Below are 15227 nucleotides of genomic sequence, written 5' to 3' on the forward strand. Positions count from 1 at the left end.
CTTGATTAAACGTTTCTCTTACCAATACGATCTCGGTTTTCATGTTCAGCAGGGACATCGTGATTAATTTCCTTCCTCCACATGGTTTGGAGCCGGACCACATAAAACTACAATACAACTCATTAACTATATCTTGAGGCAGATTTATGCAAAAAAATGTTCCTTTCTCATCTCATGTCTATTGTATTTTGCACAGATAAAACAATAGCAATCTTATAATTCACATATTTTTCCAGTCAACATAGAGGAGCTTAGCAAGATGAATGCCATTGGTAAGTTTAGCTAAAACTGTACAATAGACACGTGACGAGAAAGCATAAACCTGGACAATAACATGGTAAATGGTTGCATGTATTGTATTTTTATTTCCAAACCATGTATATTCTATTAACTGTGTTCCCTCGGTTTAATAGCAAAGTCTATAGTCCATACCATCAACACAGTTGCTCGTATGAAATCGCTGCACCTCGATAAAGTTTATCGAGAAGACAAGAACCATGCAGTTATGTTGTAAAATCCTACTACGAATATCCGCGTATCAAAACAACTTTTCACAACAAAATACGATCACAGCTAATTGAAGCATTACTTGAACATCAAATTTAAAAAATTTAACATACCAGTGATTGTTAGCCATTTTCTTCTATAGATGTCGCTTTAACGAGCATACAATTTCGTTTGCTGCATGTACACCCGGGATATTGCTTGCTGTCCATGTCGCAAACTTATATGCACTGAAATTTGATAAGCCTGAAGTTTAATGTTCCTATCGTAATTGAGCTCGAAAAGGAATTTTCTCACGCATGACAGATACATAAAGCCACATAATCCACAAATACGATAACTCCTTAAGATCCTTAACGACTTTTCTCTACATATAGCGTTGTTTTCAAGAGAGAATGTATCATGTGTCCCCTCTTTTTGCTACAAGAAGCAATGCTTCCAATGAGGGGAACAAATACTAAATCTTGTCTGATTTTCTTCCTGTATTCCTTTCTTCGTTACGCGTCGGCTTGATTGCACATCGATTGATTAGATGACCCGCTTCGCCGAGATTAATTGAACGAAGCGTGAGATGCCTACGAGGTATTGAAATGAGCCGTAGTCATCCTGACAAATAACATGTCACATTCAAATTAAAGTCATCTCACGCTTCCTTGAATCTCAGCTATAAGTGGGACTGCGCCTTGCCATTTTTGTTAAGTTGCTTTTCCACTAGCGATATTTTTCGAGCGAAGCGACTTTATTCTTTTCTATTTGGGCAATTTGTTCGAGATGGTTGCAGCTGAGAGATCCGACACCAAAGTAAATTGTCGCTTTGCGCGAAAAATATCGCTAGTGGAAAACCGGCTTTAGATTTATAGTAACCACGTCTAACTCCGATTTGAAATATATCCTGAAACTATATAGTCTATACTCCCGGTTTGACGCACAGAGAATATATTAGTTGACATTCACCGAAGGCGTTAAACGAACGCAAAGTCTCATTACTGAACGAAACAATCGTTAAATTAGCAGCGTGAAAGATCAAACTACTTATAACCACATTCACTTGATCCAAATGTGGGATATTTCTTTGGCATTTCAACAGGCGAGCAGCATTTTGAGTAGACGTGAAGACTTATTTATGTATTTTAAGTAGAGATAGTAAAATTAAAATTTTGTTTCACGCATTGTGTTAGGCCTGTTTTCCAATTCAATCGTAGCGTAACGTAGCGTATTTCTTTGTTTCGAAAGTATTTGGCGAGAACTAATGACTTTAAAACAATGAGATGCGCTACGTTTCGCTACGATATGGTTGAAGTGGAAAACGGCCTTTAGGGTCCCTACAGGTTTTGAATATAAACTTCGGTCGAGTGTCGATATATTTTTCAATTTCTCAAATTACCCGAAAATAAAATACATGAATGTATTTTCATTTACTACAAAGTTTTTGCACTCCAATGTCTGAATTGAAAACGGCATTATTAATGAATAAACTTTTGTTGACCGCGTTTGGGCCTGTTTACACGGAGTGAGTTATCCTGCGGCTATAGGCGAGATAAAAAGCGTATCACATCAAAGGCTTAACCTGATTAGTCGTTCATTATATGCAGTTTTCAACTTTTCACCTCGCCTAGCCGGGATAACTCGCTCCATGCTCTCAATGTGTATAACGATGTGCAAGCAATTTACCGGTGTACGCACGCATTAATATTATACTATCACTCTAAATAGAAAAGTCAGTGTAGGACAAATTGAATAGGGATTAATAGTTAATACGGTATATGACAGCGAATGACTTCAGATAGACTTAGCTTAGCTGGTTGCCATTTAATAATAACGAGTGAACGAGTCATTGGCCCGATGAGAAATAGTCCGCTTGTAAATTTGCATTTTTTTTCTGTGTTTAAATCGGTCATGTGCGCTGTTCACTGCACCTTGAGATATTCAAATTCACACTTAAATGCAAGACTTAATGGAAACAAGGCATTAGAAATTAGAATCGTACTTGTTTTATCGTTCTCAGTACGGAAACCCTGTAACATCGGTACCTGTAACGTCTACATACTTTTAACTGAAGCCCAAGCCAATATATCATTTATCTTAAAACCAAGCAGGCTGCAGGTCCGTCGTGTCAATACACACTCGACAGTACTTTTAGGAGCACCTGCACAACCTAGAGTAAGTAAAATAAGTAAGTAGTTAGTAAGCTATAGTTAGGTAAGTAGTTAATAGACTCGTTCCAACAGGATTTACCTTTAAAATGGGTACCGCCAAAGGAACGAGATTACGACCATGCAGCACGTACGTGTAGAGAGATCAGCCTGACGAATAGGCTGTGAAAGTGCTGGGATTGCACGGAGGCTTTTTAGCTCAACCTATAGTGACGATTGACAAAGGCTGCTTAGTCCTATTGTTCCTAGGCTCAACGGCCTCAACCTATTGTTTATATTTTACTTGCTTTCTATTTTGAACGCAATTATACATAATTATAATAGGTTTAAAACTTTGTAATTCGGCTAATATAATATATTGTGTTGTGATGAGAATAGCTGTGTGGCCTGAGCTGTACATATATCTCATTTCATTTGGTGCATGCTTTTCTTAAGGGTACGCATGGTGCTGCGCCTTTGGTATAAAATTCGATTATAATCTATAAGTTGCTTCAGCTATGTTCGCAACCTTGCGAGGTTGCCATGTTCGCCGACGAACGTGAACGTAGAACTTGTTGGCGCATTGGCACGTTGTTATATTGCCCGGTTTGTTCGAATTTCCGCGCATTGTTGATCGATCATTAGATTACTGTGGCCAACTCGTTATCCTGAAGTATATTCCATGCATATTTCCTAGCGTTGGCATCGTTGGTCGCTAAGAATGATCAATTCGTTAGATTATTTCAGCAATGTGCGCAGAGCAAGAAAGAGTATTATATTCCGTCTGGCAGTATCTGTGTGGCAACCAGAGCCGTAACTAGAGCGATAATTATAGGGGAGGTGCATATTCATATATTTTGTTCTGCCTATTTCAACATAATTGTCAAAGGACCGTTTTTCAAGTTTGACAATGACTTTCAAACAGAGTGGAAATATCACCTGAGTATTCTGCCTTGTTTTCCCACATCCTGCATGAGTCAAGGTGTTCAGTTGTTTCAGTTTAACATTATATAACAAACCGCTCCATAAGTAAATAGCAACCACTCGCGAGTCTGGGATTAAACGCTGGAAATCTACTGATCAAAATATTAATAAGGGACTAGGTTACAGGGAAGGCCTAGAAACGAGACTGGTAAGCCGAACACTGACAATATGCTTTTAGACTGCTTTCTGTCCATATTGTGAGGACGTGGAACAAGACAACGAGACTCGGTGTCGCGTGTTTATAAATTCTGCCCCCCCCCTTGCTCAGCCGTTTGTATTTGATCTACTCAAGCTATGAGCTATTGTAGCATCCAACTTTCTCGGTGCAATTCACCTCTGACGTATGGAATGTAATTTGTTATTTATTAAGCAGTACCATATGTTGTAATTTTCGTCACCTGATATGTATGATTCACTGGCCTGAAACAACTAATACTGTGTCGCCCTAATATAAAGTACCCTTTTAGAATAGTTTCCTGATCTTTAAAAAGCTCGTCTACCATGGAGTTAAACGGCAGTCATCTTGATCATGATATACAAGGAGAGCAAAACCATTTGCCTGCCGAACAACTACCAAGTCATCATAGAATAACGTCGAAATTTGGTTGGGGGAGGTTTAGACCAAGATGTCTAAATTTTCTTGCCAATCCAAAATGCTTTCTCGTGGTTATCATATTATATACGTTAGGCGCAGGTAAGTCAAATTTATCGTCAGGGCCGTAGCTAGAAGCTTAATTGGGGGGGGGGTGCATATTCATATATTCGTCATATGCCCGAATGATTTCTTTTGTATATAGCTTTTCCTATGGTATATAAACATGAATATATGAATAACACCCCCCCAATTAAGCTCGAGTTAACCTGGGTTGGTGTCAGATTACGTTTATATGTATTTACGTGAACTGGATTGCCGCAGTTAATTCATGCGTTTATTTGCTAAAAAATCCTGCTTTATATTATAATGAAATACCGATTAAAGCAGCTACAACGTAAAGGTTAACTGGGGCCGGTTGTACAGGGTGTCTCAAAAAAAACGCAACCACTTAAATATGCAAGAATATTTATATTGTTCGGGTTTGCACCATAGTTCAGCTAAAATGCCTTTAGCATTTTAAATGAAGGATTATGCATGAGCCATTTTCAATGCTCAGAGGTGCTTATCTATCGCGCTTTAGAGCTGTATTAATGTTTTGCATATTTAAGTGCATGGTTGCGTTTTTTTTGAGACACCCTGTATAAACCTCTTAACTGCATTTTGCGCATAGTTAAATCGTAGTTAACTCAGAAATGAATTACTCTGATTGGTCAATTCTGTCACTAACAATATGGTTAAAAGTTAACTACGTTTTTATGCAACCGGCTCCTGGAAAATAAAGTTAACTGAAGTTAATATGTAGCTAGAGTAGAGATGTTACAAAAAGAAACAAAAAGGCCAGATCAGTAACGATCGCGAGGCTCTACAGATAATCTTTTAAAATTTATAATCCATTATACAATTATACCGATTGAATTGTTGTTGTTTCGATAGTTTCCAGTTGTCAAAAATGTTATCTTCTCACATTTTAAAGTTTTGTCCGGATATATTCGACCAAGAAAAGTCGGAAAACAAAATTTATTCGAATTAGCGGAGTAAATTACTATAAAGAATTAACATTACCAAAACCAAGGAGAATTGGATTTAGTTCGAGTTAGTGAGCCGGGTGCCAACTATATACTATATTTATTTATCCAAAGCATTAAAGTGTCTATGACATGAATTTTTTTTGCTTTTTCGATAAAATATGTTTTAAAATATTCATTTTGATATATAGTTTATGGTGGCTCTTTTTTGTTTCGGAGTTATGAGCCAAAAGCATACGAAATATTGTCGGATTTGATTTACTGTATTATGAATGTGAATGTACATTCTTAACATATAAAATATTGAAATGCACTTAGGTGTGAATATGCCTGTCAACTGCGTCAAGGGTAAGTAAGGTAAACACGGAGAACATTTTTGTCTATATTATTACCTTTTTTGCAACTCCAAATTTATTTTGGAGCAAAATCATGTTCACGTGAAAGACAGTGTAGCGAATTAAAATTTAACATCGTAATTTGTTGATTCATTTCTTTGCAAGCTCTGCTATTTAATTGGTGTTGAGTTTACTACGCACAAATCTATATATATTTATAAGAAAAATCTTTTTTACTTGATTAGCATGCAAGCGCAATTTGTGATGGTAAGATAGATCAGGCTTTTTGCTTTTTGTAACAAATCGAGAAAAAAAATCTTCTGATATATTCAGAATATGCGATTTTCATCATGATCCAGGTCATAATTTGCTTATTTTGTTTTCCATACGGTACAAAAAAATATCATTCGACAGCGAAAAGCATCTATCATAATATCAAAAACTTACACTTGTTTTAAAAGTAATTTTCCCATAAAAGCGTGCTAAAATTAGGTTACCATTTTTTTATACACTTGCATAGCATAGTAATTGGTAATAATACGGACTGTTATGCCTATTGCTTTCTGAGTCTAGATTTGTTCTTATACTGATGTCGACACTTCCTAGATGGCCCAAACAATATGATAATAGATTTCTGATTCACTCCTAGTGGAATCTAAACGTGATCTACAAATCATGAAGAACATAATGATACATTGTGAAACACTACACCCTAGTGAGTAAGTGCAAATGTTTAGATCAGTAACCTAACTAACCTTGAATAATCGTTACCACCACTGGTCACTGCATGCCATCCACTTAGTTGAACCCCATCGTTTGCGTAAGTTTGGCCATTACGGATGCACCTAAACAATGGCTACACACGGTATAACGGGAAGAATGTCTTCATTATACAAAAATGTAATAATCTCAATAGCAGTTATAGCACGTTGAAGATGTAATTAGTGTCATGTGACACTTAAGACACAATACTATCAATACTGGTGTTTCAGCCACAGAACGCAGTACACGGCATCGTATAATTTGTATGATTTTACTGAAATTGAAGTTGGTAATGAAATTATTCGATCTATATACAATAAGAAATAAAGGATTATAATCAAGTATAAAATGAATTACGTGCTAATATTTCCGTTCGCATGTTATGAAAATCATATGTAAATCAAACATAAATATTTATCTAAACTTACTTCTTGCCGGATTTTCGCGCTCTAAATATCTTTCAAATTACAAACATTCACCGGTTAGCATATAACAGACACAGAACAAATCAGCTTTCTTCCTTCAAACGTGCTCTACATGTGGACTCTCACTCTAAAATATCTCCGTTCAATTGTCAATCAAAAAACTACTCAAATTACTGACAAACCGCTGGTCATCGATCCAAATACAATGTTGTAGACATATACGCGCAACATGTATATACAGTAGTCCCCCGCTAACTCGAACTCGCTTAACTCGAACTCCTCGCTAACTCGAACTAAATCCAATTCCCCTTGAATTTGATAGTGTTTTTATAGTAATTTACTCCGCTTAACTCGAACTCGCTTAACTCGAACTCCTCGCTAATTCGAACAAATTTTGTTTCCCCTTGGTCAAATATATCCGGTTAACTCGAACTTTGGTTTCGAATCATAGATCAGCAAACTTTAAAATGTGAGAAGATAGAATTTTGACAACTGGAAACTATCAAAATAACAACAAGTTAATCAGTGTATAATTGTATATAAATGTTTATAAATTTTAAAAGATTTTGTGTGGTGGTTATTGATCTAACTTTTTTAGTTCCTTTTGTATTCTTTCGATCTTTTTAATTTTAAAACGTCGTCCACTCTCGCTGACCATTCATATTGAGAGGCCTGGTATCCCTTAAAGAATGATTCGATTGGATTTTATATCTTATTGTATTACTTATATAATAAACGTAATCTGACACCAACTCCGGTTAAACTCGAACCCCCGGTAACTCGAACAATTTTTCTTTCCCCTTGGGAGTTCGAGTTAGCGAGGGACCATGCACTGTACTATGTATAACAGAAATATGAAAGTGGAAGTCAAATCCGTTCTGCGCATTGGTTTTGCTTAATGGCGACCCGCAAAGGTTTTACAAAATGTATGATGTAGAGAAATTAACACTCCTTTTACTCTTTAGGCATATCTATGAACGGTTTGCCCGTGCTTATCCTACCAAGTATTGAGAAGAGATTCAGTTTATCGAGTAAAGAACTGGGGATTATTGCAGCTGCCAATGACGTCGCCGCCCTTCTTTTCGTTGCTTTCATCAGTTTCTATGGAGACTATGGCAACAAAATAAAGTGGGTGAGCGGTGGAGCGGGTGTTGCAGGTTCGATACTAGGGACCTTAAGATCCACCAAATCTACGACGCGGACGTGAAGTAGTACTGTCTTCATTTCCACAACAACAGGAATAAAAATCATGGAATCCTTTTCGTAAACAAGGTCAGAGCTGTATGTAAAACTAATGAAAACTGGTTTTCTAACAATTCTGCGGCCGATTTCATGTCACGTCCGCGTCGTAGATTTGGTGCATCTTAAGGTCCCTACCGTGTAAACCATTGTCTATATAATTGGTCAAGATGGGCTTTAATGCTAAGAGCCTTGTAGCTTATACTATTTAAATCAATAAAATAGTCGAGGGAGAGGTTTTACCGATATTTCCTTTATTACTTTAAGCTCACATCTTCAGTACAGTTCGAGAATTTCGACATTGATCATTGGCGCCCACCGTGCAGGTTTGGTTGCAACGTCGCAAGTTGATTTCACTACAGCTGAACTTTTATTCCATTTCAACCTATAGGCTTTGGAGTACTTTTCTTCACTTTGCCTCATGTCATGATTGGACCGTATAATGTTCCTGATTTTCAGCCAAGTAAAACTGGAATGTGCTTATTATCCAATAAAACCTCTTCATCGCAGTCGTGTGACGGTGATAATGGAACCATGTGGTACTATATGATGATATTTGTTATCGCACAGTTTATCCACGGTGCTGGTATCTGTCCATTGTATTCACTGGTCCCTTCGTATTTGGATGAGAACGTTGAACCAAAGCAGATGCCTGTGTATCTTGGTCTTTGGTACCTCTCCTCATTTATTGGACCCGGAATTGGAGTATTGCTAACCGGGCAATTTCTTAGCGTTTACGTTGACATTCAACAGGTAAATTGAAACAAGGACTTCTTACTGCAACTCTATAGATATTTTCTCTTTTGGAAATGACGGGGAAAAGGGAAATTTAACAAAGGATTCTGCGTGAATTCTCAGTGTTTTTACGACCCTCCTCACTTTCATCATTTCGTAGTTACGTCAGCGATATGTTATAGGCAGAAGCTTATTATTTTCAAGTTACTGTAGTGGCAACGAGCCAACGACAGCGATATGACTTTTAAAACAATGTTATATATATGCAAGAAATCTCTTCTTTATGAAAACAATTCCTGCAAATTTTGTATGCTTTATATACAGCGTACAAATAAGTGTAATTTTATTTTGACCGATGTAATTATATAGCCAGATGGATTGAATCTTACACCAAAAGATCATCGTTGGATAGGAGCATGGTGGTTAGGATTTCTCGTCTTTGGTTTACTATTTTTGTTCCTAGCAATTGTTGTATCGGGTTTCCCACGGTCTTTACCCGGGGCAAAAGAAAGACGTGAAAAACACATACGCGAAGGAAATTTACGAAAAGAAAACAGAAGAAAAGAAGCAAACCTGAAAGGAATCATCCCTGAGTTAAAATCTCTAATTTTGAATTGGACATTCCTGTTCAATTCCCTTGGGGTATCTGTAGGATTCACCTTTATGGGCGGTTTGGTTCCATTTTTGGGGAAAATACTTCAACTAAAATTTGATTTAGATTCTGTGAGCAGTGGATATCTGATATCAGCAACATTCATCCCAACAACAGTGGGTATGTCAAACACGCTTATTGAAGTTAAGGTGATCAATAATATATAGTTGTCAATCACTGTCACTAACCATAGTAATGTACAATGTTTAAATGTATGTAAAGATATATGTTTTGCCATTGTGTCTAGTATTCCCGGCAGTTCTTTCAAACGTCTACTTCTATATTGTTAACCTGTTTATGATGTTGAAGTGACTCTAGTATTACAAAGATTATAATAACAATAACAATAACTCACTTTTTTATTAGCCCCAGATGAATGTAATGTGATTGAATTCTATACTTGAGTTCACCTTTTTGACATTAAGACCATTGCTGCATGGGGTATAGTCTGATCAAACTACTTCCTAGAACCTTCGTTGAATAATTTATATCATGCAGATAGTTGCTTATATGTATATACCTCTGCCAAAAAATCATACAATGCATGCATGCACACACCAAAAATCAGGATAATAATAATAAATATTAAGTGTTGTTATAGTTTGTTGGTAGGCCTCTTTGTGTTCCGTTGGACAGCCTTTGCATCTCTAATGACTAATGATATTTTTTGTATTATATAGTGGGTGTTTTGTTTGGCTCATTTGTGGTTCGAAAATTTCCATTGAAAAGTGTTTGTAAAAAATCGGCCTTCTTTATGGCCACCACCCAGATATTCTGTATGATAGCACCGTTCGCACTACTTATACCAGGATGTAGGAATGTTAATATGGCAGGAGTTTCAACTTCCTATACAGATAGGTAAATATATATATACAAAAAGCTATATAAAAGCTATATCAAATATTTTGATATGGGTAGCCACGCTGTTTTAATGGTCAAATGCTTGTCCTATGTAAAGTTTCCAGCATGTTTGGTGCTCATATACAAACATTAAACAATATAACCATATTTTGGTTATGATGTCAAATATTTTGAAATGGATAACCACGCTGTTTTAATGGTCGAATGCTTGTCCTATGTAAAGTCTCCAGCATGTTTGGCGCTCATATACAAACATTAAATAGTATAACCATGCTTTGGTAATGATGTCAAATATTTTGACATGGATAACCACGCTGTTTTAATGGTCAAATGCTTGTCCTATGTAAAGTTTCCAGCATGTTTGGTGCTCATATACAAACATTAAACAATATAACCATATTTTGGTTATGATGTCAAATATTTTGAAATGGATAACCACGCTGTTTTAATGGTCGAATGCTTGTCCTATGTAAAGTCTCCAGCATGTTTGGCGCTCATATACAAACATTAAATAGTATAACCATGCTTTGGTTATGATGTCAAATATTTTGAAATGGATAACCACGCTGTTTTATTGGTCAAATGCTTGTCCTATGTGAAGTTTCCAGCATGTTTGGTACTCATATACAAACATTAAACAATATATATAACCATACTTTGGTTATGATGTCAAATATTTTGATATGGATAACCACGCTGTTTTAATGGTCAAATGCTTGTCCTATGTAAAGTTTCCAGCATGTTTGGCGCTCATATACAAACATTAAACGATATAAAAAAGCTTTGGTTATGATGTCAAATATTTTGACATAGATAACCACCCTGTTTTATTGGTCAAATGCTTGTCCTATGTAGCTAAAATTTCCAGCATGTTTGGTGCTCATATACAAACATTAAACAATATAACCATGCTTTGGTTATGATGTGAAATATTTTGATATGGGTAACCACGCTGTTTTAATGGTCAAATGCTTGTCCTATGTAAAGTTTCCAGCATGTTTGGTGCTCATATACAAACATTAAACAATATAACCATATTTTGGTTATGATGTCAAATATTTTGAAATGGATAACCACGCTGTTTTAATGGTCAAATGCTTGTCCTATGTAAAGTTTCCAGCATGTTTGGCGCTCATATACAAACATTAAATAGTATAACCATGCTTTGGTTATGATGTCAAATATTTTCAGGGACCGCGGAGCAGTTTTTGGATTGGGGGGGGGGGGGGCTAGCGAAGCCGAAAGAGTGAACCCTCGGGGGGTCCATACTTATCTATTTATATTTTTCTTATAAACACTTCAATGAAAACATTTTTCACCGACATGGATAGTGAACACATAATTATGATTACACAACTTACTATAAGGAGTTTTTATTCGTATTATTATGGCCATATAAAAATCGCTATAAAGGAATCACATGTATTTAGAAAATTATTGGGGGGGCTAAACCCCCCAAACCCCCCCCCCCCTCCGCGGTCCCTGGTCGTATAATTTTAGCATGTGCAGGATAAAGCTGTGTGTACTGTGTAGCCTACATATGATTCAAAAACTCGATCTTTAGAACAGTGACGGAACTCAAATAAGACTGGAACGCTCACTCTCTGACTTTCCCGTATTAATGAGTAAAGCCAAGATAGCGAATTATGAAGTCTTTCTTGTATAGGTATGATCCAGGCCTCTAGCACGGAAATTTCAAAGGAGAAATAAAAATTACCGCCATTTTACTTACGAAATTTCTGCGTGGAGGCCTGGGTCATACCTACGAGAAAGGCTTCAGTGATCTCTATCTTGGCTTCAAACGTCCGACAGAGTGAGCGTTCCAGTCTTATTTGAGTCCACTGCTTTAGAACCGTTCATATACTATATCAACCTCATTAGCGATGCTTTATATATAAAAACATCTCACCCTTAAAATTTATATTCTTTATATAAAGAATCCTTATGAGGGTGAGCAATTTTATACAAAGAATACTAATGAGCTTAATTAGAATAGTCTAATATGAACAAAATATTTTATTAAGGAAAATTTAATCACACAATAACATTTAGTATACCCAACTCTGCTTTTTTACTTGGTAATAAAATTAAGTGCAATTGTTAAACACAGATCTTGCACACGATTTGCCCACTGTATTACTATTAGCCCTATAACTGTTTATTCTACCTATAATTATCACTTGGAATAGAGCAAGTCCCCCGCCTATATTAGGGAGATTCAAAACATACAAATTTCGCCTTCTGGATTTAAATAGCATATCTGTTTTGTTTTCGGCTTACTTTACATTAAAAGTGCCTGAAAAATCCAAACAAAAACAAAAATACCCATGCTTAGTTTTTTCGAGGTGATTTCAATTTTGTTCGTTCTTCTAAAATCACCTAGTATAAATTTGAATTGTCGTTTATTTATGATTTGTTTTTAGAGAATTAATATTAGAGAATATATTGTTATCGCGGTATATGTGAAAATATGAAATATATATATATGAAAAATGAAAGTGTCCGCGAATTTTATTTATTCCATGTTTTTTCTAGAATAAGTGCGTACCGTGTTGAAGCGAACACAAGTTCTACCAACAATGATCTTAATTCCCGGTGTAACCTTGACTGTAGCTGCAAAATAGATCAATTCATACCCGTGTGTGGCTCTGGCAACATTGTCTATGCCAACCCATGCTACGCTGGCTGCTCGGCAAAGTATAGCAATAAAGTGAGTAAATCATATAGTTTAATTCTTGAGGTTTTCAGTAAGAAAAGTTAGGAAATCGAGATATTATTGAATTTGATAATTAGATTAAACTCTGATGCGACATGACTTTTTGGGGAACGAATGAGATATTATCAGTGACCAAGCTATAATAGGATAGATAGGCGAAAATTGTGGTAGCATTCGTAATCTGTTGTATTTTTATGTTGCAATAGACGTTTGGAAGTTGCTCTTGCATTGCTGGTGATGCTACCAATACAAATACTGCAAGACAAGGTTACTGCGATCGTGATTGTAAGAATCTGGCCATCTTTCTATTTCTCATCACTTTCACGATGCTTTTAAGATTTGCAGCCGCCGTTCCATCGCAAACTGTCATTCTGAGGTAAGGATCAAGTTTGCCTTTCTGCAGAATGTGTGCGGAGTGATGAACAAAAATATTTCTTCGTTTCCTTAATTCTGTTATGCAATAAAAGTAGCAAAATTCTATTTGTTATAAGCAGTTGTTTAGGGAAGGATAAATTGGGGGACGACTCTCCCTAACAAAATTTTCCTAACCTGCATGCGAGGGAGGGGTGCGTTCTCACGCTCGCGAAAGACGACTTCATCTGTGTCAACTCTTATTGCAACTGTCAATTAAACTGAAGTGTTTATTATTTCTGGATTGGCGAAGAAAAGGAGCGACTTCCTTGTGTGTCTTCGCAACTGTATTGATAATAAAAACAAGCAGCCATTAGAAAAATCATGAAATTGCATTCTATGTGTACATATTTAGCATATTTATCGTCTGAAACTAGACAGTATATTTCAGACGATAAATACACATGACCTATTTTTATCGTCTAAAAATTTTAAAACACTTGCTGGTGGCCTTGTCACCTTTCTGTTTCATTATACAAAAAATTTAAACCTTCTAGATAGTATAATATTTTACATTTGACAGAACTAAATAGTATATATAATAATTTACTTAATATGCACTTTCTTGCAGATGCGTTCCGGACAACAAAAGGGCTTTTTCAATGGGAATACAATATGTTATGCTGAAGACAATCGGCCTAATTCCGGGTCCAATAATTTTTGGTCATCTATTGGACCTTTGCTGCCGATTGTGGCAAGATCTTTGTGGTAAGACAGGAAGATGTTTTGATTACGATGTTGATCTTGCTGGAAGAAATATCTGTATTTTTGGAGCAATATCAATTGGTAAGAAATATTGTAACACCAGTATCAGCGACCTTGACTATGCGACCAACCGTGTTGCAGTGCCAAGCGGTGTAAGAAAAAAAGACCCCCTCCCCCGTCATCATGATGGTAATAATTTCATATCCAGAATCCACGAATATAACTTTTAATCCTAAACCTGACCCTAATCCTTACCCATGCAACAGCTTATACAAAAGGATTAGAATCAATATTATATATTATATTCGTTGATTCTGCCGGACATGAAATTATTACTGACCATCCTGTCATGTCATGACTATAGTCTATACCGCACGTGAAAATTGTCTCCACGTCTCTTGCTATATACTGATTGCAAGATTTTCTATAATCTACTGCATATACTAGTACTGTAAGACAGTTCTGGGTCGCTTATACAAATATTACATATACGAGTTGTAAAAACTGTCTGGAACGTTTCTAGTAGAATTGTAGAAAACTCTTAAAAAACCTAAAACCAACCTCCTTGTATTCATATTCAATATCATATTAATAAGCAAGATAGGAAGTAAAAATTTGCACTTATCATTTTAGGTCTGTCCTCGACGTGTTTAGTATTTTCGTGGCTCTTATATAATCCTAAAGAAACTCCAGAATCTATTAATTTAAATATCAAGAACGAAAAGGGCATATCAAGTTTTGAAACCGTTATGTAGCAGGCGGCGATTCAGCAAGCTGGCGGGGTGTTTTTGGCAAAAGCGCTTAATGCTTATGCCTGTAACATTCTTTTCTTAGGGGAAGTAAATCGGATTTTATCTGACGATTTTGATGAAATATGTCTGGGCAAGAATTTTGATTTTTTGTGGATTGAATAATGATCATTCTTGAAAGCTAAGCTCTCTAATCTTATTTATAGTGCACACATTGGCCGGTTGTTCTCGCTGTTTTGGCTAATATATTTATGGTAATTGGGTTTAGTACAGAATTAGTTTTTAGTGTGAAAAAGGTAATTTGAGACGCAGTTTGAATTCCATTTGCCCTTGTCTAAACCTTTAGCACGTTCTGTGTGTATAATATCACCCAAATTTCTATAAATCTGTCTATGAA

The 15227-nt window shown here is 36.2% G+C and overlaps 1 protein-coding gene across 3 annotated transcripts; it reads left to right on the forward strand.

Moving 5' to 3' along the window:
- The first annotated feature begins 405 nt into the window (after window positions 1-405).
- On the forward strand, window positions 406-15005 carry LOC114531249 (solute carrier organic anion transporter family member 4A1-like). Of its 3 annotated transcripts, none has more exons than XM_028552888.1 (10): window positions 406-2664; window positions 4088-4314; window positions 7728-7919; window positions 8393-8754; window positions 9106-9508; window positions 10069-10246; window positions 12785-12959; window positions 13172-13341; window positions 13948-14162; window positions 14715-15005. In XM_028552888.1, the coding sequence occupies exons 2-10, from the start codon at window positions 4122-4124 to the stop codon at window positions 14834-14836; spliced, it is 2010 nt and encodes a 669-aa protein (XP_028408689.1). In that variant the 5' UTR covers window positions 406-2664; window positions 4088-4121; the 3' UTR covers window positions 14837-15005. The 3 variants fall into 3 exon arrangements, with proteins under 3 accessions (XP_028408689.1, XP_028408690.1, XP_028408688.1); XM_028552889.1 differs by lacking the exon at window positions 406-2664 and adding an exon at window positions 3252-3961; XM_028552887.1 differs by lacking the exon at window positions 406-2664 and having other exon boundaries at window positions 3970-4314.
- The last annotated feature ends 222 nt before the right edge of the window (window positions 15006-15227 follow it).

Source organism: Dendronephthya gigantea, unplaced genomic scaffold (genome assembly GCF_004324835.1).
Source record: "Dendronephthya gigantea isolate DGI-Jeju-01 unplaced genomic scaffold, DenGig_1.0 000070F, whole genome shotgun sequence".
In the NCBI taxonomy this organism is placed as follows: domain Eukaryota; kingdom Metazoa; phylum Cnidaria; class Anthozoa; order Malacalcyonacea; family Nephtheidae; genus Dendronephthya; species Dendronephthya gigantea.